Raw genomic sequence first — 27,313 nt, 5'->3', positions numbered from 1 at the left:
CAGACCGTTCAGGATTCTTCTATGTGAAGTCCCAGCTAAAGATTACTTTACAACTAAAAATTGGGGCTCCTGGGTGGCTCAGTCGGTTAGGGTCTGCCTTCCGCTCAGATCATGATCTCAGGGTCCTCGGATCCCCACATCGCACTCCCTGCTCATTGGGGAGTCTGCTCCTCCGTCTCCCTGTCCCCCTTGTCATACTCTCTCTCTCTCAAATAAATAAAATCTTAAAAAAAAATTTACGGCTCAAAATTGCAAAACATATGAAAAAACAATCCGTAAAAAAAGTTAGCAACCCCAAACAAAAATCAATATTAAAGAATTTCAGATAATACAATTGTCCAGCTAGATTATAAAATACACGTCTAAAATTTTGAAAGTCATGAAAAAAGTAGCAAAGAACACCATAAAAGAGTAAGACACCATCAAAGAAGATCAGACCTTGAGTTAATTAAGAAATCAACTCTAGCTTCAGAAATTAAAAAAAAATTAGAATTTAATATGTTAAACTGAAGATTACGTATCACTGAATAAATAACTAGTGTATGGGAAGATGGATTGGAGGAATGTTCAGAGGTCTACATAGAGGGGTGACAGGTGGAGGAGGGGCTCAGTGACATGGGATGTGTAGTGGGAGAGTCCAACACACATCTATCAGGCCTTCCAGAAGGGAACAGCAGAGCAAAAGGAGATCAGGCAATATTCCAAGAGAATAAATGAGATTTTTCTCGAACTAATGAAAGCTGCATACCTTAACAGGTTAAATAATAACACATTCTCTACCAGATACAACAATGCCAAATAGAAAGGGAAGATTTTGGAAGCGTTTTTATAGAGAAAAGACCCATTGCCTACAAAGGAATGACTGTCAGATTGTCTAGAACTTTGCAACACCAACAACAGAAGCCAGAGGACGATGGGATAACATATTCAAAGCCCTAAGAGAAAATAACAACCTACTTACATTCCAACTAAATCATTGTTTAAGAATGTGGACAAAAGAAATATTTTCAGACAAATGAAAATGAAGAGTGTTTGCCACTAACAGGTTTTTGCTATAAGAATTACTCAAGACTATATTTCAGAAGAAAATGACCGTAAAAAGCAGCAGTGAGACTGATGATATTAGATAGATTTGAACAGATATTTAATATATAAAAAAGACTAATGGGACTAGAGAAACAGGTTGGAAGGAAGGTAGTGGTCATACCAGTATGATGTAAAATGGGCAGGGAATGGGTAGAGGTCAGGCATTTAGACATTTTGGGGAGGTGTGTGGCAATATTGGTTAACTTTAGACTTCATTAAATCAACTGTACTTATTAAAATTAGATAAAGATAATCACATCAGATGAGAAATTGTATGAATAACATTTTTGTTTTTTATTTTTATTTTTTATTTTTTAAAGATTTTATCTATTCATGAAAGACACAGAGAGAGGCAGACACGTAGGCAGAGGGAGAAGCAGGTTCCCCATGGGGCGCCCGATGTGGGACTCGATCCCAGGACCCCGGATCACGACCCGGAGCCGAAAGCAGACACTCAAACATTGAGCCACCCAGGTGCCCCTTGTTTTGTTTATTTAAAGATTTCATTTATTTATTTGAGAGAAACCAAGAGCGAGAGAGATCACAGAGGGAGAGGGAAAAGGAAAAGCCCACTCACTGCTGAGCAGAGAGCTCATTGCAGGGCTTGATCTCAGGACACTGACATTATAACCTGAGCTGAAGGCAGATGCTTAACTGACTGAGCCACCCAGGCACCCCAATAACTTTCAAACCAGTAGAGAGAACATCACTGAATACAAAAAATTTGGTCAATGTTTAATAGATGCAAGAAAGAAAAAAAAAGAATCAGATGGAAAGCAGGTTAAGTATAAAACATGAAACAAGATGACTGAACTAAATTCAGTATAGCAGAATTCAGATAAAAGTAAAATTAAACTCTGAATTAGAAAGACAGATTGTTAGCTGTATTGGATTAGAAAAATCTAACTATATGCTTTAAAAAAGATATTAGGGGCACCTGGGTGGCTCAGTTGGCTCAAGTTGTGATCTCAGGGTCCTGGGAGACCCAACCCATGTTGGATTCTGTGCTCTGCGGGGAGTCTGCTTCTTTCTGCCTCTGTCTTTCTCTCTCGTTCTCTCATGAATAAATAGATAAAATCTTCAAAGAAATAAAAAAGACATTTGGAATTTAAAGGCAAAGAAATAGTGAATTTGAAAGTAAAAAAATAAAAGTATAAAAAAAAATACTGGCAAGGTATTAGCCAAAAGAAAGTGGTGTGGTTGTAATGAGTGGACAAAATTCTTTGAAGCAAAAAAGGAATATTAAAGAGACAAAGTTCACAAAATAAAGATAAAAAGGAACAATTCACTGGGAAGAAATAATTATAACTTGCTATCACCTAAAACATAGCATCAAGTTATATGAAGCAAAAAAAAATGATAAAAATTCAAAAATAAATGACTTCATAGTCACAAGGAGGACTTCAACTCATCTCTTTCAGTGATTGATAGTTTAAGATGATGAAAAGTTAGGATGAATGTAGACTCGTCACACAGGAACAAGCTTGATTGGAGAGACCCATGTGGGGGCATCTGGGGGGCTCAGTTGGTTAAGCATGGGACTCTTGATCTCAGCTCAGGTTTCAGTCTCAGGGTGGTGAGTTCAAGCCCTGCATTGGGCTTCACTACCATGGAGTCTACTTAAAAGAGAGAGAAAGAGAGAGAGAGAGAGAGAGAGAGAGAGACAGAAAGAGAGAGAGACACCCATGTAGAGAATGCACATTCTTTCCAAGAACAAATGACACATTTACCAAAAATCCACATAATAGGCCAAAATAATTTCTTGAGAACCTGCAAAAAATCATACAGACCACATTCTTGGATATTTGCAACTGCTAAACATCAGTAGCAACAATTAAAACAAACCTACATATTTGAGATTTTTCGAGAAAAAATCCTCCAAATAATTCATGACTATAAAAGTGTCTTAATGGAGAGTCTGAGAACAGATTGCTAACATTAATCAGAAAGTTCAACAAGATTGCTGACTATACAAAATTGAGTTTTTATTCACTTGTATTGAGCAACTAGAAAAATTTAGTTTAGTTTAGAAATTTTTATGTCAAAATAGCAGCAAAAATATAAAGCTACCGTCGGGGGGAGCCTGGGTGGCTCAGTTGGTTAAGCATCTGCCTTTGGCTCAGGTCTTGATCCCAGGATCCTGGGATGGAGCCCCATGTAGGGTTCTCTGCTTAGTGGGGAACCTGCTTCTTCCTCTCTCTCTGCCACTCTCCCTGATTCTGCTCTCTCTGTGTCAAATAATTTAAAAAAAAATCTTAAAAAAGGTACCTAGAAATAAATCTACCAAAAATGTAGATGTTAATGTATGAAATTGTAAAAATTCTTGAAGACCTAAACAAATGGAATAAGCAATATTGATAGATTTATAGAATCACTTTTTAAAGATGTTAATTTTCAGGGCGCCTGGGTGGCCTAGAGGTTGAGTGGTTGCCTTTGGCTCAGGTCATGATCTGTGGTCCTGGGATCGAGTCCCACATCAGGCTCCCCACAGGGAGCCTGCTTCTCCCTCTGCCTATGTCTCTGCCTTTCTCTCTGTGTCTCTCGTGAATAAATAAATAAAATCTTTAAGAAACAAATAAAGATGTTAATTTTCTGCAATATATAATTTGAATGTGTTCCTTTTAAAATTCAAAAGAGGTTTTCTTGAGATTCAGAAGTTGATTTTAATACGTATAAGGTAAAGCAAGAAGAATTCCAGGACGATTACTGAGGAGAAGATCACATATGAGGGCTCCCTCATCTCCCTCATAGCAAGACTTAACTATGGTTTAACTAAGTAATAAGAAAGTGATAGTTCAGGGAGAGATGGACTATAAACACACATAAAGAAATTTGTATATGACAGAGATGGTATTTCAAATCAATGGTGGAAAATAAAGACTTTTCGTAAGCAGCACTGAAACAACTGGTTATCCATATGGAAAAAATAAGTTAAATCTCTACATCAAATCATAGTTAAGTGGATTAAAGACCTGCTTACAAAAAACCATGACTTAAAAAGTTTTGAAAGAAAATGAAGGAGGTCATTTTTCTGTTCCCAGGGTAGGAAAAGATTTCTTAAACACAGCACCAGAAGCATAAAGCATAAATGAAAAGACCGAGACATTTGACTACATTAAATTATTTTTAAAAAACCCTTTTGTACATGAAGGCATCATAAACAAAGTAAAGAACACAAACCTCTGACTTGGAAAAGCTCTTTGGAATGCACATAACCAAGAAAGGATTTGGCCCAGAATTTACAAACAGCTCCAATGGAAAAGGCCAAACGATACGACTGGCAATCCTCAAAAGAGGAACCCAAAAGTTTCAAACTGTAAGAAGAGATGTTCCTCCCTCCTGTAATCAATGTCATGCAGATTAAACAAAAAAGATCTGATATTTCAGACTCATTAGATTGGTGAAAATGGAAAAAAAAAATCTGATGATGCCAAGTCGCTCTGAAGAGAGACTCTGAAGAGAGTGCATTTTGGAGGAAAAGATGTCAACGTCTGATAACATGGTGGGGTTGCTGGGCCAGGGGATTTGACTATCTCCAGCTTCAGGCAACATTGTTTATCACAGTGAAAAATTGGAAAAAAAGCTTAAATGCTCAGGAATGGGGTCTAGCAAGGGACAGATGTTTTACTATGAATATATTGCATAGAGATGTGTTTGATTCCTTTATTTTCTGTACTTGTAGGCCTAAAAGTTTCCTAATTAAAAAATTAGCTTGACGAAGGTTATGGGGAAAGCACTGACACAGTCAGTTGCTATAACCACTTCCAAGGGCAAAGGTGAAGGTGTTTGATGACAATTTATGCCAGCAAGAATGTGGGGAAAAAGGCACTCTCATACACTGCAGGTTGAGAATGCAGATTGAGAATACCTCAGTAGAGGTAATTTTGGCAATATTTAACAAAATTGTAAATTCCTTTTGGCTTAGCACAATTTCCTCTAGGCATTTATTCAAAGAAAATAATACTAGAGCAAAGGTTTATCTCCATGGAAGTTCATCACCACAATCACAGCATCTTTTGTAATGTTACTAACAAAGAAGCACCCTACCACCACCAAAGAGAGCCTACTAACTATAACCTTAGACTAATCCTGTCTCACACGATCTAATTGGTTCTAATTTACACAGAACTGTATGATGGAATATTCTTGAGCCCCCAACATGACACTGTTGCAACTTTTTAATGATATGGAAACTCTTGCAAAATATTCAGCTGAAAGAGAGTAGGTTACAAAATCGTATGCAGAATGTCCCATTAAAAATACCTATGAAAAATTAGGAGGATCCCTGGGTGCTTTGGCCCAGGGTGTGATCCTGGAGTCCTGGGATCAAGTCCCACATCAGGCTCCCTGCATGGAGCCTGCTTCTCCCTCTGCCTGTGTCTCTGCCTCTCTCTCTCTCTAGCCCTGTGTGTCTCACGAATAAATAAAATCTAAAAAAAAAAAAAAAAGAGAGAAAAGAAAAAGAAAAATTAGAGAGGATGACCAACCAGGAGAGACTAACTCTGGGAAACAAAACAACCAAAAGGTTGCAGAAGGGGAGGTGGGTGGGGGGATAGGGTAACTGGGTGATGGGCATAAAATAAAGGAAGGCACATGATGAGATGAGCCCTGGGTGCTACACTCTATGTTGGCCAATTGAGTTCAAATAACATTAAAAAAAAAAAAAAGAAAGAAAAGAAATAAAAATAGCTATGTGTGCACCGAAGCTAAGACACCGAAGTACTAACAGAATTTACTTCTGGATGAATAGAAGGTGATTTCTATTTTCTTCTGTTGTTTTCTTTTGGTCTTTCCCCCCAAACTGTGTGTGTGTGTGCGTGTTTTAATAGGAGAGGTTCTCCTTTGGCTGAAACCGTTTGGACAGGCGGACCTGACGACCCAGGCCAGAAGGCAGGGGGCCAGGGGCTCCGCCTCCGCGGGGAGCCTAAGGAGTCTCGGGTTACAGCAGCATCTGGGGAAGAGCGGGCCCCGGGTTCACCTCCGGCGTCACCACCCTCGCCTTCTGCGGGGGGCGACCCGGGCAGCGGCGCCACCTCTCTGGGTCTCGCCGGGCCCGCGTGGGGAGAGGGGACCGCCCCGGGTCGGCCCCGCCCGCGCTCGCCCGGAGCCTCGGCCCGGAGCCGTCCCGCGCGCCCCTTCGCCCGCAGAGCCCAGGCGGCCCGCGTTACGCGCGGGTGGCGATCGCCGCAGCCACGCGGACTCCGGGCCGCGGGGGCGTGGCGGGGGCGTGGCGGGGGCGTGGCCTGAGGCTCCCCGCGGGGGCGGGCGCGGGGCCGGGGGCGTGGCGGGGGCGTGGCCTGAGGCTCCCCGCGGGGGCGGGCGCGGGGCCGGGGGCGTGGCGGGGGCGTGGCGGGGGCGTGGCCTGAGGCTCCCCGCGGGGGCGGGCGCGGGGGCGGGCGCGGGGGCGGGCGGGCCGCCGGGAGCGGGGGATTCCCCGGGGCTGGCGCCGGGGGAAGTCCCTGCGCGCGGGTACAAGAGAGCGGCGCGGCGGAGCGCTCCCCAGGCCGGCAGTCCCCAGCCATGTCGCGCGGCCTCCGGCTCCTGCTCCTGAGCTGCGGTAGGACCCCAGACGCCTGTGGGCGCCCCCACCCCGGGGACCCCGGGGCCCCCCGTCCCCTCTCGCTGGCTCACGCCGCTCTCTCTGTCCCCCGTGCAGCCTGCAGCCTGGCGCCCGCGGCGCGGGAGGTGAAGGTGGCTTGCTCCGAGGCGGTGGACTTGCCGTGCGCCGTCCGCAGGGAGCCCCGGGGCCCCTACGACGTGTCCTGGGCCAAGGTAAGCGCGGCGCTGCCCGCGGGCTCGCGCGCGGCCACCCCCGAGGGCTGCGACCCTGTGTCCCCCGCCGGCCTCCGAGCCCCGGGCCTCCCCGCGGCCCCCTCCCCGGCTCCTGCATCTGCTCAGAGGTTGCTCCCCGGGGACCTAATCCTCGTCCTGCCCCCGGAGGTGGCGGGGGAGGAACGATCCCGAGAAGCCGATGGGAAGGCGGAGACTCTCATTTGGATGAATCCGGGAGGCCACCTGTGGTTGTGGCCCGCGGCGGACCTGGGTATCCGGCAGGAGGCGTGTCCCCAGATTTCTGATTTCTGGTGTTTGGGGACTGTGATGCCCGGAGTTCGGGGCAGGGAGGCAAGGGCGAGGCGCTTGGCGAGGAAGGCCTGAGACGCAGGCTGCCGTGGTCGAGGCTTGCTGCCCGGGGAGTAGTTGTGTGTCGGCCACCCCCACCCCTTTGTGGGCTACCCTGGCCCCTCGCCGGTCGCTGCCGCTTGGCGCTCCCCCCCCCCCTCCCCAGGCCCCGCCAGGGGGGCGCCTGGGACCGCGCGCGAGCAGAGCAGCGCTCACTGCAGCAGCAGCCAGCGTCGCTGTGAAGAGAAGGGAGTTCCTCTGGGGCGTTTTTTTTTTAAGGATTCTGCTCAACTGGAACATTTTCAGATGCTGAGACTGCGGTTCTGGCGCCTTTGCAAAGCCAAGCAGCCCCTGCTCTGTCGCTCACCTCCATGCTTGAGGTTAGGGCCCCCAGGGCACCTCTAGCTTCAGCCAAGTGCATGTGACAGCCTAGCCTTGCTCCACAGCTCTGATTGAAACTCCTGGCCTTAGAGGACATCTCTGCGTTTGCTGCTTTCCACAGAGTGCAGGGCTCTTCTACCCTCAAAAAAAACAAAAACAAAAACAAAAACAAAAACAAATTGCTAACAAAACCTGCATCTGGCCAGTTAGCCAGGCAGCATAGGACAGTTATCTCTTGGGGGTGTGTGTGTGTGTGCGCGTGTGTGCATGCATGCACGTGCAGGCATGTGTGTGACTCCTCTCCTGGCTAGATTTCAGTTTCCCGGATGGTGCTGCACACTGCTTTTGTGTATTCTGCACAACACCAGCCTTTGCCCTGCTAATCGGGAAGGTGCTCAGTGAATTCAGGTTGGCACTCGGTGGGTTAGGTACACTGGCCATGTTGCTGCTGCCTTGGAGCTCGGTACTGTGTATGAAAGTAGGTTTGTGATCATTCTGACTTCATTTCCACTTTATTCAGTGTGGGATCAGAGAAGGGAACAATTCTGAAATCGTTCTTGTAGTAAAAACAACGGCGTGTAAAAAAAAGTATTGTAAAAACATGATTTGAAAAAACAAACAAACAAACATGATTTGAGTGCTCTCTCTGTGCCGACCTCTGAGATGAATATTTTTTCTAATTTTTTTTTTTTTAAAGATTGTATTTATTTGAGAGACAGAGATAGCGACCCAGGTAGCACAAATGGGGAGAAGAGGGAGAAGCAGGCTCCTGGCTGAGCAGCGAGCCTGATGTGGGGCTAGATCCCAGGACTCTTGGATCATGACCCAAGCTGAAGGCAGACGCTTAGCCGACTGAGCCACCTAGGCACCCCCGAGGTAAGTATTTACTGTACTATCCCAATGGACTTAAGAAAGAAGTCCTGCTACTACTGTTCCCATTTTACACAGGAGGACACTGAACCTTAGGGAATGAGGCAATCCCACTCACTGTTCCGTAGCTGGCTCAATGACGGAGATGGGATTTGAATCAAGTAGCCTGAGTTTTTAGAGGCCTGTCTTGATGTCTCTGTTTTCTACCTCAGTTACTTAAAGAAAACAAAAGTGTCCTTGATCTAGCCGGGCAGGGACTTAGTTATCTTAAAGAAGAGGAGGTGGGGAAACATGAAACCACAATCTCTTCCTGAGAGGAATTTTAAAAAGAAAAATAATATTAATATCCCCAGGGGAGTAATTAAAAAGTACTCATGAAACAAGTAGATGGAATTTCAGACTGTAAAGTTCAGACAGTTGTCAAGGTAAATCTTCTTGCACAAGGTCATTTGGAATGATGCAGTAAACCATAGCAATTAACCTTTGGCTTCTCCTTGGATGTCAGCTGATGATGTAACTCTGTAATGTATGGGCTTGGTTATTGAACACAGTTCTTCCATGATTTACCCTGAAGGTCTCTCAAAACTCTGTTAAAAAAAAAAAAAAAGATTAGCAGTCTCTTGGCATTTTCTTTTTTTCTGTGGGATCATGGAATAGGATCATTGCAAAATCATACCATAGTTTATTTTTTATTTTTTTAAAGAGGTAAACAGTGATCAAGTCGTGGTGGACAAGGAAGCTGTGCTATGCCAATAAACTATTCAGATACCTTGAAAGCAAAATGCATTGTTCCTTCAAGTACTTTTTAACAGGTCTCAGCATGTTCTGTAGATGTGGTTCTTTTCCAGCCCAGTAATTATACCTTTGTGTTGATTTTGTTTGTACAACAAAAGTGGACAGAGTATTCTGGGAATAAGGTCAGTGGTGAAATACTGAAATACTTGGTTTTACAGAAGATTAAGCAGCTTGTCTTTTTTCCCCACATACCTTTCTTGTAAAATGTTTTAGTGAACTGGAGAGGTAGCTCTAAAAGGAGGACTTTAAGCCTGATGAGCACAGCTAGCCTCGCTCATGTCACCTCCCTTGTCATCACTAGTGTTTGTCGGGCCTCTTTGCACAACTGTGGGCTGTGAGCAGAAGCAGAGCAGAGAGTCCCTTGGAGTGGGGTTTTTGGTTGTTTTTTTTTTGTTTTGTCTTGTTTTGAACCATCCACCAGATTGATTCACATTCTCACAGGGCTTCTACATATCACAATTATGGTTATAATGACTCACAATTTAAAATTCCACGTACCACTCGGTTCTCCCGCACCATAGGGCATCCTGCCACTGTCCAATTGGCAGTGATTACTTGTGATTACCAAAGGATCCATGTAAACCATGTGTTTCTTATCATGTCCCTTTTACAGAAAGACCCAAAGCAGAGGGCATCCAATCAGTGTTTGAAACATTAGGGTGAGTGGGGGAAGAAACAGTGTCCATTTTATCCTCTGTTTCAAAGGTACAGTGAGAGGGGGTTGGGGGAGGCTTAATACATACACAAGGGGACATGGGGGAGCCAAGAGTGGGCGGAGATAGTCCAATGCCTCTTAACTGACTTACTTCCCATGGACCAATGTCCTTCTAACTGAGATCCATCATTGGGTCCTCCTCTTATCCTCTCCATATGTACCTGTTAAGGCAGAGTGGATGATTGAGAAGAAATAGAAATGTGCATACACATATCCATCTGGATTGTAGCTAAATTTAGCCTTCGAAGTTGTGAGTTGACTGTGGTTGTTTAGGGAGGTATTTTGAGAAAATATGCAAGCCGACTTTGGTCCAGCACTCTCTCTCATTGGCTGCGAGCGATGCAGGGAGTCTTTTATGTCTGCCGGGAGTAAGAACATCCATGGAAGGGCTACTCCTGTGCTTCGTGCTGAGCCTAAGCGGAGGCATGCTCTCTTTAATGAGGCTGCGCCAGGTTTGGAGGGAGAGGATGATACTGGATGGAGGGTTTGAGCATGCTGATGTTGGCTATTAATAATAACAAGCGGTTATTTATCAGGGAGACATAGTACCATCTTGTATCACACGAGGAGCCCGGATAACCTATGTCGATGCATAACGAAAGAGGATATTTAGTGTCAACCTAGGATGACATTGCGGGGGTGAGGACAGAGATGCGTCACAAGACAAATGCCCTTTTCAGATTATTTCCAACGGAAGGAAGAAAGAGGAAGTCACACTGGTTTCAGAGGTCAGTCTTGATTTTGTAATAGTGAGAAGAGCCCCAGCTGCGGCAGATCATGGACTGTCCCCCTGGCCCTCGATGCTGGCCGAGAGCAGGTTCATGGTTTGCATGAAGCTGCTTCAAAAGTTCCAGGATAGTCAACCATGCAGAGCTTGCTTGTCCTGGATTTGTTGTGAAACCGTCTTCCATGTATGTTGCCAATCTCCTCTTCTGTGTAGTTGTATTTCCTGTCTCCATCATCTTGTGTGATAAAGCACCGCAAAGCAAGGAAGCATTGAGAGAAGCAGATCCCGTCATAGGGCCTGAGGGTGATGAATGGTCTGGGCAGATGTAATCTGTACAGACATAAATGCTGGTGGACTCACGAAGGAGCCAGTGTGTGCCACTCACTAGACCTCCTTGATTCTAGAGTTTTATCTGTTATAAGATAGAATTTAAGAGCACGTTTTTAGGAGAAAAAGGGAACAAACACACTAAACATAGAAGCACTGAAACATTGAAGCATGAAAACGATGTATGTAGTTAGCATTAAAGAAAAGTCATCCTGTGTACATTGGCACCTATATTACGTGCCCTGGTTGAATCATTTTTATGGGCTTTACCTTAGGTCAAACCACGAAAGACATAAAGTTGGTTTTCAGAGGTCTCTTATATTTACACTTCATTAGTCAATATTTCTAAGTCCCAAGTGTGTTCCAAGCCCTGGGACTTGTGCTGGCCATCTTAAAATCAACAGGGAACTTTTGCCAGAGAACCATCTAGAGCAAAGGCAAGGAAAAGGAATCCACAACAAGCATTTTGGGGAACCAGTGGGGGGACTGGTGATCTGGAAGGGAGAATTACACAGGAGAGGGCTGGGGGATGTTACAAAGAAGGCTGGGATAGATGGTGAGGAACCTTGAATGCCCAACTATGATGGCTTGAACTCCTTTTGGTAGCAGGGAGTCACTGAAAATTTTTAAGCAAAGAGGATGATGTAATGACACAAATCTATAAAGAAAAGCGTATTTCTTGTGGTGAAAGACACACTCTGATTCATCCTGGAAGATGAGTCCCAGAGGGAGGCCTTGTTCCCTCACTACAGCAAAATCCAATCAGGTCAACTCAGCCAAGACGTCAGCACATTGCTGAAATTTACCTTCCTTTCTTTCCTGGCCACCCATTGTGTCCTCATGGTTCTACAGAGGAGTGGGCAATACAGCATGTGGCTGCCCTGGAGGGCTTCTAGAAGTCTCAGTCAGCTGTGAATGAGCCATCACTGAGATTTTGGGACAGTGACAAATCAGAGCAAAGTTACTACAGTCTTTCAGTGTGCAAGAGAGTGAGGAAGAAGAAGGCAGCTGGGGGTTAAACAGAAATCGAACACTTATTTTCCATGAATAAAAGGGGGAACCTAGGTCATGTGAGAAACAGCATTATCTTAGTTCTATATTTGGTTATGTCACTACACAGAGAAGAGGAAGTTAGGAGAAGGTCTCAGTGATGTAAGGGAAGGTCTAGTGTAAAGCAGGGTTAAAAAGAGATTCATTACCTAAAAAAGGGTTTCTTCATCTGAAATCATTTGCATAAGCTTTTCCTGGCCACTCCAGTGATAACCCCAAATTTTCTACCAAAAGCTGTAGTCAAACCAGAGGTACTTCCCCAAGATTTAAAGAACACCCATAGACCTACTTGGATTTTTGTTTTTGCACTGGGGTCTATTTGGTTAAAATTCCCGTGTGGGTCATGTAATATTGGTACAGTCTTGGGAGCCCAAGGCTTATTTATATCACCTGGTGTTTTTGTCGAGACCAACTAGTCTACTGCATATTCTTGTCCCAAATCTCTAAGAGATGACAGATCCCAGAAGAGTGAGTAGTTGTTTAAGATTATAAATCCAGGTGGAGAAAACCTGCAGGAGAAAGGATGCCAGTTGCCATAAACAATTCATAATCACCTTGGACCAGACACTCTGGTTTCTCAATCAGATTAGGCCTGTATGTCTCACTTCCCTGAGGAGAGGGGAACATGTGAGCCCAAGGAACAAGAAGGACTGGTCTACATGTGGAGATATCTCCCTCTGTAACACATTTATTTATGGGGGCAGTTCAAAGTGTACCTGTGAGTAGCACCCTTTCAGTTGCGAAGCATTGTAATCCGGGCAAAACTCACTTAAAGTAAAGGGCATATATTAGTTCATATAGTCGAAATGGAAAAAACTTCAAAATTGTAATTCACACTTCAGTTATCTCTGGTGTTGTGGGTAAAATTGTTTCCCACAGAAAGATTATCCCTGGTATCTGCAAATGTGACCTTATATGGAAATAAGGTCTTTGCAGATGTCATCAATTTAAAGTGAGCTCATACTTGATTAGGGTGGGCCCTAATCCAGTGACTGGTGTCCTTATAAGAAAACAGAGATACAGACATGGCACACAGGGAGAACACCCTAAGGTGGAGGTAGTGACTGGATTGCTGTGTCCACAAGCCAAGGAATGCCAAGGATGGCTGGCAATGCCAGAAGCTTTAGGAATGAGGCACGAAACAGATTTTTCCCTAGAGCCTTCAGAGAGAGCCTGGCCCTGTCAGCACCTCGCTTGTGGACTTTTGGCCTCCAGAACTATGAGAAAATACTTTTCTTTATTTTTTACATTTTATTAAAACAATTTTAATTCCAGTATAGTTATCCCATAGTGTTATATTAGTTTCCGGTGTGCCATATAACAATTCAACAATTCTATACATTACTCAGTCCTCATCATGGTGAGTTATCCTTCATCCCCATCACCTATTTCCCCCATCCCCCCCCCCCCCCCACCTTTCCTCCGGTGACCTTCAGTTTCTTCTCTACAGTTAAGAGTCTGCTTTTTGTTTGTCTCTCTTTTCTTTTTTTGTTTCTTTCTTCTTTGTTCATTCATTTAGTTTCTTAAATTCCACATATGAGTGAAATCATATGGTGTTTGTCTTTCTCTGATTGACTTATTTCACTTTATATTATGCCATTTAGATATGTGTTGTTGCAAATGGCAAGATCTCATTCTTTTTTATGGCTGTATGTATGTATACACACACACCGTACATCTTCTTTATTCATTCATCTATCAATGTGGACACTTGGGGGGCTTCCATATTTTGGCTACTGTAAATAATGCTGTGGTAAGTGTAGTGATGCATACATCTTTTCAAATTAGCCTTTTCATCTTCTTTGGGTAAATACCCAGTAGTGGAAGTAGGGTAGTTCTTTTTTTTTTTTTTTGGAAGTAGGGTAGTTCTATTTTTAATTTTTTGTGGCACCTCCATACTGTTTTCCACAGTGGCTGCACCAGTTTGGATTCCCACCAACAGTCCACGAGGGTTCTGAGAACATACATTTCTGTTAATTTAAGTCGCTCAGTTCATGGTACTTTGTTATGGCAACATAGGAAACAAATACAGCTGGATTTAGAGGTTCATGGATATCCCTAGGACGTGGTGTCTTTCTGTCCCTCAAGTCTTCTTTCTTCATATTAGTTTTATCATCAGCCTCCATCCACATGGCAGAGAGGTAATAGCTGATAGCTGCAGTCTTGTGTACCCTCTCGGGATCATGTGCAAAGGAAAAGATAGTGTCTCTCTTCTAATATCTCAACAAATGTCTGATTATATTTAAGTGGCTTTGATTGGGTCGTGTGGCTATCAGAGCCAATCTCTCTGGTCACAGATGTCAGGCCTGAGCTACATGTGCCTCTCTAGAACCAGGTGTAGTGCCCTCTGAAGGACGTGACTCGGAGTCATAGGAGTGCCCCTTCCAGGTCCAGCCGGACCTACAAGATGGCAAATGGAAGAAGGATGGTTTGCATGAACAATGAATGGGCAAATCCCAGTTCCAAAGAGTTTTGCCACATTTATTATCATGATGCTTTAGAAAATCCAGATGTTGTGGATATTTTGGACACATTGTGGGTAGAAAAATAATTTTTCTTTAGAGCAGAGGTTGGAACTTCTAGAACAACGTTGCCAAGGAGGAGACGGGAAGTATCAGCAGGAAAGAATGACCAAGAACATGGATAGAATGGAAAGCTATGAGACATAAGAACAAATTCTATGACCAGCCTTACCAATTGTAAAGCACTTTCATGTATTTTCCCTTTTGATACTTAAAATAGCTTCATGTGGCAAGTAAGAGAGTCACAGTTGGGGAAATGAGACTCAGAGATGAGGTACTTTACTGAAGAAGACCCAGCTAACTGACCACGAATCTGGACTTTGGGCCTTCGATTCCAAAGCCAGTGCCCTTGTAACTCCCTTGTTTTCTCTAAAATTTACTCATTCACTCAGCAAATGCTCTTTGAATAATTCCAATGTGCTGGGAACTATTTAGAATGTGGGCTGGGAAAATGAGAGAGAAGAGTAACATGTTTAGGGCTCCGTGTGTGATGAACAGACACTATGCCATACCATCCGCGCCCATCATCATGGATGTCTTCACACCACCCTGATGAGATACAATTACCCTAGTGTCCACTGAGCAGATGGGAGCCCAAGAGCTGTTTGGTCAGTAGGCCAAGAGCAGAACTAGCCATGGTAGGACTGGAGTTTGCTTCCAGGTCTGTTTGACTCCAAAACCTGTGCTCTTAATTACATTGCCTCTGCCATACTCATAACTCTCTTAGCAGCCATAAATTCAGCTCTGTCTATTAGACCCAGTAAATTTCAAAGTGGAAAATCATTTTTCCAATAAAACTACACTTAGAAAAAAACGATGTTAATGCGCATACATTCTACCCTCATTATGACATCAACCTCCGAGCCAAACTATTTTGCACGTTATAAAGAGCTGTTTTTATGATGAATGGGGATTATATTGGCACTTTAATTGAGTTAGAAACCAAGGTACATGAAAGTTAGTGCATGAGAAATGCAATAAAGAAAAAGCTGTTCAGTGTGATTGGAATATAGCAGATTACTCTCAAACCATGTTTAAATACATAACGTCCATACCTTTAAATACATTTAATCAAATTGTTGAGTTAAATATTTATATGTATATATAAGCACACACATTTTGCCCATCAGAAAAAAAAAATCTCTTCCTTTTCTTCTAGTTTTCTATCACATTCTTAACAGATCTCATGTCTGGTAAATTTGAATTCCAGGTTTGTGATCTAAATCCTTTCTTTGCTGTAGGTATGGAACAATTACTCTCTTCTATTTAAACATGGTAATCTAGAAGGTGAGCATGTATTTGGATAAAATTATTTAAACTTAAAAAAATAACTTTCCACCATAATAGGATTTTTGACTGAAATATTAGTTCAATTTCAAACATATTAAATCTTTATTTGATTTCTTTTATTCGACTTCAAATTTGTCCATCATTTAAAAAACTCCACTTAATTCACATGCCCTTAAAATTAATTCTTGTATTTGCTTGCTTTAGCGTTGAGCAAATTAAAGAGTTTATTTAATTTGGGGCTTGTGGTTTCCTTAAGGTCAAATCTCCATTTTAGAGAGAGAATATGCTGCTTAAATTATTTAGTCTTCTAGAGGACCTTGAGACAAATCAAATATCCTTCGGCTTTCTGAAAATGAGATGTCCTGTATTTTACCCTTCTCTAATCCAATCAAAAATATAGAATTGTCAGCGTAAGAGTTAATGCATGGAGAGTGGATTTTTAAAACATAATTGGGATGAGTGTTTTGAGGAATTAATTTGCCCAAATCGTGTTGTGGTTTAGCACACTACAATATTAGCTTTGTAAAGTACGCATTAAATAGTCCCCATCAATTATGCTTGGCTGTGAATGAATCTGAGGGTTCCTTTTGTTATAAATTACTATTTCCTAAAATGCTTTTGCAGAGAGGCAATGAAACACTTTCAGATTTGGAATGTTTAAGAGCTGTTCTTTGCCAGTGGTTGATTTTGAGCCAGCTCAAATGTTTATAAGAACTCATAAAACAAAGCAAAGTTGAGGATGGCCCATGTGCTGGTTGCTTCATTGGCCTCTTTCTGAAAGTCTCCTCCGGTTCTTGAATGGTGCAGCTCTTGCCACAGCAGACTCACCTGGTAGCTGCTTGGGCACAGAACTGAAGTTAATGATCTGAACTTTTGCATAAAAAGTCTCTCAGTACTGGTGGTACCTGCTTGCATTTTGAGCGTGCAACACGAACATAAAATCTACGACTATTTTTGCAGCTGTAGGCAAGTCCCAGAATCCCCAGATGGAGTCACATGAGAAGGTTTATCTCGAAATGGCATAAAGAAGGGATGGAATAGGCGTTGTGTGTACCTACAGCTTGAAGCTAGAGGGAGCATTCTGAAATGTTTCCAGGTGCATTGTGTGAATTCACAGAAGGTTCCTTCTGCGGTAGTTAGTCATCAGGCAAAGACCGCTGCTCATGACTTTAACAAGAGTTCCCAAGTTCAACCAGTAAGTTTTCTGGGTCTTTCAGGAAAAGCCAGGAAGAGGTTGCAAGATGGCCTCAATGAGAGTTGAGATATTTTGTGATGACCCCACGGATGGGTGTGATGGATCAATCAAAATTCTGTAGGTTGCTTTGGCACTCCTTGTTCTGCCTTTCTGTCTGCCCTCTGTTTTTCTCATGATCTCACTCTGCCTTTGTTTTGCTGGTTGAAAATAACTAGAGGCCACTGGAGGTTTAGCCACAGGCCCATGGAAATCTGACCATCAAATAAGCGACTGTTCACTGTTGTTACTGCTGATTTTTAAAGGGAATTCTTTTCTGCAAATAGGTGGAAGGCCACCGCCAGCCAGCGTTGATCATCTGCACACACTCGCTTCAGCCGGCATGATAATAGGGCCACTTTTTATAAATAAACATAATAGTTTATGTTTCCGCCCCTTCCAGAGGGGTCTGCAGTGTTGATCTTGACTTTCAGATGGATCTTTCTGAGTTGAGAGAAGGATCACTGGATGGGACCAGGGGACCCCAAGGAGAAACCCGGAGATCAATAATCTCAAAATATTTGCTGCAACCAAGTTTCCGTCCTTCCAGATGCAAGGTTTTTAGCAAAGCAGAGTCTGCTGAAATCTATTAGAAATAAACCTGAGTTGATGTATTTGGAGGTAAATTCAGGAAAGAAAAGCAGGATGAGACATCAGTGGAGACTGCAGAGACTGGGCTGAGTTCGTTCAAACTGGTCTCGTGGAGGTGTGAGGGCAGATCTCGGGACACATGGGCCCTGGGGTCCTGGGCACCTGCCCCTCAGTAGCGCTGGTAGGAGGGAGCCCCTCTGCCACGTGTGGAGGAGGGGACAGGCATGAGCACACGATGAGGCTGCAGTTTTTGGTTCAGTTAGGCTTGAAAAGGGAAAACCTGGGTTAAATTGGATGTTTAACCACACACATGCACTACACATGCCACACACACCAGATTCAGTTGGATGGCTTTAGCCCCTCCTAACTTTCCTTGGGCACTCCTTGTTTTTTGCTTTATTTTTGAACATCTAAAGGCTCCAGTCTGTAGATCCTTGATTATTTAGGAAGGGACCTTTCAACACAAGAAGAACCGTCAAGAAATGGGATTTACTTTCATAGACTCTGCCTGAGAGAAGCCATTAGTCTCAGCCCCGTGTGCTGGCAGTGAGTGGAGCAGGGTTCCTTGCGGGAGCGGTAAATCTGCCACCAGATGTCTCTGTAGCCCGCTCCGCAGAATGCTAACAAGCATAACCAGCACCGAAGGCGAAGGCGGTGGAAGCTGGAGCCCTGGCTTTCTCTTGACCTGGAGGTGCATTCCCTCACCTAGTAAATTAAGCAGAAGCCACTGAGTGTGTGTAGTACATGGTGTGTGTTGTGTGTGGAGTACGCACGTGTGGGTTGCATATGTGTAGTGTGTGGGGTGTGTGTATAGTGTGTGTGTAGTGCATGTGTGCTGTGTGTGTAGCGTGTGTACAGCATGCTTGTAGTATGTTTGCAGTGTGTGCTATGTGTGTAGTGTGTATGTAGTGTGTGTGTGGTGCGTGTAGTGCATGAATAGTGTGTGTGGTGTTTGTAGAGTGCATGTGTGTTGTGTGTGTTGTGTGTGTATGTGTACAGCATGCGTGCAATATTTTTGTGGCATGTGGTGTGTGTAATGTATAGTGTGTGTAATGTGTGTGCAAGTGTGTAGTGTGTGCCGTGTGTGTGGTGTGTGTAGTGCATGTATAGTGTGTGTAGTGTGTGTATAGTGCGTGTGTGTTGTGTGCGTATGTGTATAGCACGTGTGTAGTATTTTTGGCGTGTGCAATGTATAGTGTGTGTAAATGTGTGTGCAGCACGTGTGTAGTGTGTGCTGTGTGTGTACCGAGTGTGTGCGTGTTCTTCCCTGAGCTGCCCCTGCCTCACTGGTTGCTGCTTCTCCGCACCGATGGCCCTTGGAGAGCGGGAGAGGAGTTGCCGCCTCCCAGCCCAGAGTAACCGCGGGGAAAGGCAGGTGAAGGCACGGCAGTGAGACCTGCTAGTCGCTGTGTCTTTCCCTGGGGTGGCTCCTTGGTGCTGTCCCTGTGGTAGGGACAGGTAAGGAATGCCACTGAGTCTCATGCTCCCTGCTGGTCCCTGGCCATCCAGCCAAGGGCAAGGGCTGCCCCTGAGCTCTGAGAACAACGACTTGCCTTCCCCATTTGTGTAAATCAGTTTTAGAAGCTGGAAAACATTTCAGTGGAGGACCAGCGGGCAAGCTACTTAGGCAAACTGAAAGTCTATCTGGGGGAATGTGGTGGTAATGTGGTGGCCTAATCTCTGAAGTACTAGATGATGAAAAGACCCCACCGATTTGACCAAGAAGATAGTTCAGGGAGAGAGACCCAGCCAGGTTAGGTGGGCTGAATTTGGCATCTCCCACGGTCAGGCTGGTCTGTCCTGGCTACGAAAATTTAAGCGGTCAGTGTCCTTCCATGTACATCTTGGTATGACCAGCACATGATCTGACATGTAAAGTGTCCACATGGCACCGCTGCCAGCTGCCTTCCCGCCCTGGCAGAGAGGCAGGGTGCTACGACCTGTGACATCATGCGCGGCCCCACAGATAACCCAGGTTTGGAAGAACAAGATGTCCACTTAGAGGGGGTGTTTCTGATGCATCTCTGTGCTTTTCACTGGGGTTGTCGGGCAGTGGTTTGTAGTTTAGGAGCATTTCCAGACAAAGAGCTGAGATACAAAACTAGGAATCAATCAGTGGGTGAGTTGATATCTGAAGAACACAAGAGAACATTTAATACAGAACGATCAGCAACAAAATGGGACTCAAAGTGATTCACGTACTTCATCTCATAACCCTTGTCAGCACGTCGTTATCGTCAGCAGCAGCACTCTGCTTTGTCGGGGCTGGAAGCTGGGGTACGCAGGATCATGAAATTCGAGCCTGATCTGATTCCAGAAAACAGAGCCTTAAAGAATTTTCATAGATTTTTCTCCTCCTCCCCTGAAGGTCATATGTACATCATATTTTGTTAAAAAAAAAAAAAAACTAGCTGAGGATGGATGTTATGAAACCCAGAGGTGGAACCCTGGTGGTGGTGGCGGGGTCGGGGAGCAGTGTTTGCAGGCTCCGTCACAGCCTGATGCAGTGGGATTCTCTTTCAACAGCTCACAGAGGGCGGCGAGGAGAAGATTGAGGAGCTCCGGGACGGTCTGCACTCTCAGAAGGAAGGCTCCTTAGCGGCCCCCGAGGAAAGGCTGCACTTGAAGATCCGAAACACTACCACCTCCGACTCAGGGACATACAGGTGCACCGTGGAGGAGCTGGACGGGCAGAGAAACCAAAGCGGCACTGTGACCTTGAAGGTGACAGGTGAGGTGACCTCTGTACCTGGTCCCTCCTGGCAGCAGGGGTGTGCACTTGCAGTCGGGTCCTCGGACTCATCCTCTCGACTGGAGTCTGACCCAGAGCTTCAGATCCTGTCTGTGGCTCAAAGCTGAATTCTCCTGCGAGAGTGTCAGAACTTTTTCCCTCCCTCCCCCCTCCCTCCCTCCCTCCCTCCCTTCCTTCCTTCCTTCCTTCCTTCCTTCCTTCCTTCCTTCCTTCCTTAATAAGGACAGATCTACCCTAGTCGGACAGATGCCAAATGTAGCCAAACCACTAATCCGGGTGTTGTTGATTCATACAAGAGCCCTTTGAAGCAAATAGGAAGTATCTCAGACTAATTTTTGGAGGACAGAGAAACTGTGTAGTCCAGAACACATCAGGTTACTGTATGATATTCCGCTCGCTTGCGCCTTCTCACCCGGCCTAAGGGGGCTGTATCATGTGGCCACCTTTCTACCATGAGAATAGCATTTCCCTCCCATTTACAGTAATTACATTGCCCAATACCTCAACTCAAGAAATAGCGAGAAAATAATGTTCCAGTGATAGAATACACGTTTTTGCTCTATGCAGTAATACCAAGAAGTGAGCTCCAGGACGAGGATTATCTCTTTGGATTTTTTCCCCCCATTATTTTTCTTTATGGAGCTTAAAATAAGCCTTGCCTTTGACTTTAGCCCAGTGCTTTTTCGTGGCTGAGGCTTGAAATGACAAACACGTTGTTGTCACAAGAGTGCCTGATTTTTGTACCATAATGACTTTCTCCTTTTAGCGGGAATCTGACTTAAGAACATTAGTTTTTTCACAAGAACACGGTCGCTGTGTAGGGCTCACCATACACACACACACACATACACGCACGCACGCACCCTGCCCTTCTCAATCTGGGGCCCCTTCTGCTGCTTTTGTTTGTCTTCACGCCCTAGCTCCACTGGACACCACACGCTGGCTGCTGTTCTTCGCCGCGCCAGCCCCACAGGAGGCTGTCCGTGAATACTCGCACTTGCGAGAGTGATGGAGGAGAGCCACCTTGCAGAGGACAGCAGAGAGAGGAAGGCATGTGGTGTGGGGAGTGGAGCTGAGAGAAATGGAGAACAGCTGCCTTCCTCTCCTTTGTTTTCCCGAGGCCAACATTGCCTGCGAGCTCGCTGGTCAGACTCTGGAGTCACTTGGATCTGGTTCAGTTAGGAGCGATGGCACTTGAGTGTGTTGACCTTGGGCCACTCTCAGTTCTCTCATCTCTCAGATGGGGGCGAACACATCTCCCACAAGCGCTGATGGTGAAGGTTGAATGGGATGTCACACAAAAGTGCCTTGTCCCGTGCCTGGGGTACATGGAGTGTCGCATAAATGTTAGGAGCCATTAGGACAGTCGCTCTCCACCTTTCTTTTCTTGAGTCATGGACCGTGGCGTGAACCCATCCCACCCCTGCTATTGAAGTTTTGAATCCAGCCTCACAGGTTGCCAGCTATACCAAGGCCCATTCAGGGCCCCAGGGAGGATCCCCTTGCCCACCCCCCACCCCCACCCCCCAGTTGTCTGCATCCACCTGCTCCTGCCTGGGCCTTCCAGCAGATCCAGCACACATTGCATGTCACATCTGAGTGAGGGCTGGCTGTCCCTTCCACGTCTCCTCCTGGGCTGAAGGCCTGGCTCCTCCTTCCTTTGCGTCCCCAAGTGCTGCAGCCACAGGGGAGCCCCTAGCCCACCTTTGCTGCCGGCCTTGGCAGAGGAGCTTTCATGATTCTATAAAAATGTGCCGACTTCTTCCTTCAGTACTAGCTGGGCAGCTTGCCTGCCTTGTTCCTTCAGCCCTTAGTCCTCCTGAGGTGAGAACACCTAGCGTTCTGCACAGCACCACCGAAGCTAGGTAACTCAGATTAACAAATGGTGTGTCATCTGCTGTGAGGACATCAGAGAAGCCAGGATAGGCCCAGCACCTGAAGTGGAGGCAGATGGGCAGCAGGGTCAGTCTGGCCCGGACTCGCGGCTCCACCACCTGCCCTACTCCCGCAGCCTCTCTGCACCCTCTCTGCACCCCGAGCCCTTCATCTGTAGGATGGGGATCCTCAGGCCTGCCTCCTGTGATTGAGATGTTGTAGGCCCAGCCCATTGCACACAGCCAGGCACAGGTGCAGGTGCACAAGTAAGCACCAGCCGCTCCCGTCACTACTGTCACGGCTGTTGCTCTTGCTCTTCTTTCCCAGTGGCACAGACGTGAGCTTAGGAGTGGAAGACAAGCAGAACTGAAAAAACACCAGCGCAAAGCATTCTCAGCTTTTTATCATGGTAGGAAAGTCCTGTTAAATGGCTTCACATTTTACTCTTTTTCTTTTTTTTTTTTTTTTTAAGGATGCCCTAAGGAACGCAAAGAGACTTTTCAGAAATACAGAGCTGAGATTGTACTGCTGCTGGCTCTGGTCGTCTTCTACTTAACACTCATTATTTTCACTTGTGTAAGTATCTTTTTAAAAACACCTATTATTATGAAAAGAACACCCAGGGTGCCAATCTGAATATATTTGGTAGATAGTGTGAATCATTTAATGGTGGCGAGAGATGTTCTTCTCTGAACCCTGCATTTGTCGAGCACACTCCCCCCACCTGCACCGTGAAGATCATTGCTGGAAGGGCCCCACTTGTTTTCAATCTGCTTGGTCTGCACACAGCACTGCAAGGAGAAAACAAAATAAGGTGTGTGAGGAAGGTTTGAGAAAGGCCTGGTGGGTACAATGGTAGAAAGCACAGCACCGACTTCCCACCGTCCTGGGGCAGAGGCACCCCTCTTCCCAGAGGCTGGTTACCCTGCACAGCCACGGTGGTAGATCAGTCTCTATCTCCTGTTCTTGAACTATTTCCTTCTGGTGGGTTCTCCTCTTATATTTTTGGAACTTCCACCCACTGCTTGAGAATTAACCCTGAGAAGCCAGGGTAGTGGGGTATATACAGGGAGTGTCCTGGGATGGAGGATGGCTGGCCAGGACTTAAATGTCCTTGGCATGCCCTTGAGCTATTGGTAGCAGACCCTCCAGCTCAAAGACCCTGAACCTCTTTCTGCACGGTTGCACACCTTGGTTTCCCAAAGTTGTAGGGGACCAAGGCCAGCTCTGGTCCTGACCCACTAGGAGGTGATCTGTCCTGTATGTCTCAATGCCATCAGGATGGACTGGCTACTTAGGGACCAGGACAGAGCTCATCCAAGAGCTATCTCTGGGCCAGTGCTTTTCACTCATTGGCCCCCTCCATTCACTTCCTTGTCTCTCTGGCCATGTACTTCTCTCTTGGGTGCTATTTTGAACATCTGTCCATCTAAAGACCCCAGGGAGCACCTACTGTGTACAGGCACTAAGCTAGGCACTGGCAGGGGACATAAAAAGATTATAAGACATAGTTCCTGCCCTCCAGGAGCTTTCAATTTGGTCATTAGAGTCATTTGCACGCAAGATAATTGGAATTACTGGAGAGTAAATTTTAAAAATGAGTGACTTTAGTTTCTTGTTGGCAAATGATTTTCTAGGCAGATAACAAACAGTAGGGGCTTGAAATGGCCTCGGTCTGTAGTCAGAGCATCTTCTGGTCAGTCTGGAGCTGCCAGTGAAATAGTACGAACCCACTTGTAGAGTGAGTGAGGCTGCCAGAATGAGCTGGCCAGCCAGCGTTAAGGGAATGATGCATTTTCTCAGTTATTAATTTCTCAACTTAACTCTTATTTTTCAGAAGTTTGCACAACAACAGAGTATTTTTCCAGATTTTTCTAAGCCTCGCATGGAACGAGCTTTTCTCCCGGTCACCTCCCCACATAAGCATTTGGAGTCAGTGACTTTTCACAAGACAGAAGTGGTATGAGCAGGATCTCTGCAGGTTGTTTTTCCTAAAGGCGAAGAAGGCTCAGTGGTGTGCCTGTATGTCCCACAGGACAAGAGAAGAATGAGCCCCCACACCGAAGAAGGCATTCCTTCCTGTGAAGTCCTTCTGAAATCCCTGACAGCAGGTCCCGGCCCACTTTTTGTGAGCAGGACTTTGGAAGCCATTACATGACCATGTAGCATGGGGCCACCTGCAGGGAGTCCCTCGTGCTGCTGCTTCACAGCTACCTTTTAGCATTTTTCTCAGCTATCTGGTCAACCTCTTGGAAATCTTTTCAGTCATATACAAGCTATGGTGAGACACAGTTGGAAAAGGGTCTTGGGAAATTCTGATGCCTGGAGCTGGCCCTGTGATAGACTCTCGACGACTGCCGTCCTCTGCACATCTGGGAAACATCTTTTTGAATTTGCTGTGTTTTCTTGTACTAACCCAGATGGTTTATGTCTGGGAGAAATCGACAGGCCAAACTGTAAGACAGTGGGGAATATTTAGCAAATAATTTCCTGGTGTGAAGGCTCTGCTAGAACTAAGGAGTATTTCTGTACATAGAAATAACAAGTTGATGAAGTGTTCCCCAATGGGGCTTTTTCATCTGGGAAAGACACCCATAAGGAAGCAATAAAGAAGAGTGCCACATTTATTTTTAAATCCATAGATACCTGTCAAAGAAGGATTTGTCTTGTTTTCTCCTTTAGAAATCTACATCTGTAGTTGTCAGGGCTGACAGACAAGTCACCTCAGTATGGAGAGTAAGTACAATGTCAGAGAAGCCAGAGAACATGACCACAGGATAGTGAGCTAGGTGATGACCTGATGGAAATGTTGGGCCGATTGTGTAATCTGGGCTCTAGCCCGTTGTCCCACTACCTGACTGTATGATCTCAATCATGGTCTTCATGATTTCTACTTTTTCAATGGTAAACCGAAAGGTTGTTGTCTGAGTAGATTGCAATAACATATGTGGAAATGCTTTGGAAAAGCATAAAGCACTATAAAAATTTGAAGCTCTATTGGGTCATTATCCTTATTATTACAGTGGTGTTCTGAGCCTGAGAGAATGCCTTTCATTTTTCATGTTTTCCGTCATTCCAAACAAAGAAAGCCACAAATAAGACCTTCCCATAGTCTTCTAGGAGTTCTTCTGGGGAAGTAAGGAGGCCAGTGAGTGACACAGCAGCTAAAAGTACTCCAAGATATGGACACACAGGAACCACTGGTCCATGGGGACAAGGGAGTCCATAAAATGCTATATCGACATTTTGATAGTTGTTGGGTTTCTTTTATAAAACTTGGCCCTTTCCCAACTTGCTTTCCAAAGAGATTTGATCCCATGAGTAGTGTGTGGATGGCCCACACTGATATTAGGGAGTCAAAGGAAAGCCAAGATAATTCCATGTTCTTGCTTCTTTGTCACATCCTTCATGTCATGAGATGAGTGCATGTGAATAGGGAGTGTTCTTTTTTTATATTTAAAACTACTCATAAAATGTTGGAATAAGTGCTAAGATATCTGTAAACTAGTTTGAGAACCAGAACCCAAGATGAAGTTCTAGAGATGTCACATTGGCTGAGCCCTTCTTCAGGGAGGGTGTTTATGGCAGGTGGACCTCTATGCAACAGCACCCCCTTGTGCCCGAGGATGCCCTGAATCTATCCTCCTATTGCCTTGCCACTACGTAGCCCATGATCATTTGACTACATGCATGACCACTGGCCTGGGGATTGAAAGAATGGGGGTTTTGACTTCAGAAGGATGTGTACAATCAGAGTCTCTGTACCTGGGCTTTCTCAGGTTTCACTCAAGATTCTCAGATAGATCCATTACCCTCAAAATGATAGGAGCAGCCTAGTACAGGTGGTTATAATAGTTGTAAAAGTATAGGTGAATCCTCTTTGGAACATGGCTCTTTATAAAGATGAAGGTTCATAAAATGTAAAAGCTGTAGATTCCCTTTCAGTGGAATCAACTCCCTTCCCAAATGCTTTACCAAAAGTGCTGGGGAGACCATTGGCATGGTAATTAAGAGCTCCTTACCCAGGTTTGAAGCAAAACTGACAAATTTTGCCCCTTTGGCAGCCTAAGCTGGCAGATCTCTAGACTAAGAATAAGAACATTGTCTGCCTAATAAGTGTGTTGTGAAGATTAAATGAGGTAAGAGGTCTAAGAGCTGAGCCCAGCATCTGGCAAATAGTAAGCCTTAGAGTAATATTAGAACAAGAAAGAACAAAAATGGCAGCAGAGAAGGTGGCAGTGGCCATGAATCTTTGACAAAGTGCTTCTGTTAAAAGGAAGGAATTGACTTGGTATGGAAGGCATGTTGCTTTCAGAGGATAAATACACAATGAAACCAAATGCTTTAAAAAAAAAAAAAGAAACCAAATGCTTCGTGGCCATTAGGGTTACAGTTCAGGAAAGAGGAGGATGGGGGGCACCCTTCATTAGCTTGCGTTGATTCAGGCTAAAAACATCATGGAGAAATCAGACTCCACAGTTTGCACCTACTGTTTGGTATGAGAAAAGATTATGTGTGTGTGTGTGTGTGTGCGTGCGCGCAAGAGAGAGCAGAGTAAGTTGGGTAGGGCAGGATTTATCAAGGACAGTGAACTGCCTTGATCGAAGAAGGGAGATGATCATATTTGTTTTTGTCTCCACTGCCAGGGAAAGCTTGATTCTCCAGGCCCTCCTTTGTCTATGGAGTTAGATCTATAGTTCAAATAATTTCACCTTGGGATGTCCCAAGACACAAATACAGACATGAGTATCAGCTCCACATCTTTCCAAAAGACAGCCTGTGGTTTTTGTTTTCATAAAAATTCTTAGGAGGTTTCATCATAGAAAACACTGAGCTGCACTCACAGAACCCAACAGAGCCCGATTATTTGCTGGGGTTGCAGGAGAAGGGATCTAGCCACAGCCTGTGGACATAGAGTATGTGAGGCTCATGTGTTCAACCCCATAGCTCAGGGACAGTAGGAGTCTCAGAATAATGCTCT

At 45.1% G+C, this 27,313-nt stretch overlaps 1 protein-coding gene across 2 annotated transcripts; it reads left to right on the top strand.

Annotated features, from left to right (window-relative positions):
* The first annotated feature begins 6,502 nt into the window (after nucleotides 1-6,502).
* Nucleotides 6,503-25,329, top strand: CD83 (CD83 molecule). 2 transcript variants are annotated; one of them, XM_072813621.1, is made up of 5 exons: nucleotides 6,503-6,643; nucleotides 6,743-6,858; nucleotides 20,232-20,436; nucleotides 22,805-22,908; nucleotides 24,173-25,329. In XM_072813621.1, exons 1-5 carry the CDS (start codon nucleotides 6,607-6,609, stop codon nucleotides 24,296-24,298), a joined length of 588 nt encoding a protein of 195 aa, XP_072669722.1. In that variant the 5' UTR covers nucleotides 6,503-6,606; the 3' UTR covers nucleotides 24,299-25,329. The 2 variants fall into 2 exon arrangements, with proteins under 2 accessions (XP_072669722.1, XP_072669721.1); XM_072813620.1 differs by having other exon boundaries at nucleotides 6,512-6,643; nucleotides 24,170-25,329.
* The last annotated feature ends 1,984 nt before the right edge of the window (nucleotides 25,330-27,313 follow it).

The sequence above is a fragment of the Canis lupus genome, chromosome 37 (genome assembly GCF_048164855.1).
Source record: "Canis lupus baileyi chromosome 37, mCanLup2.hap1, whole genome shotgun sequence".
Taxonomy (NCBI): domain Eukaryota; kingdom Metazoa; phylum Chordata; class Mammalia; order Carnivora; family Canidae; genus Canis; species Canis lupus.
Note: the sequence above shows the minus strand (reverse complement) of the source record. Positions and strands in the feature narration are given on the sequence as shown.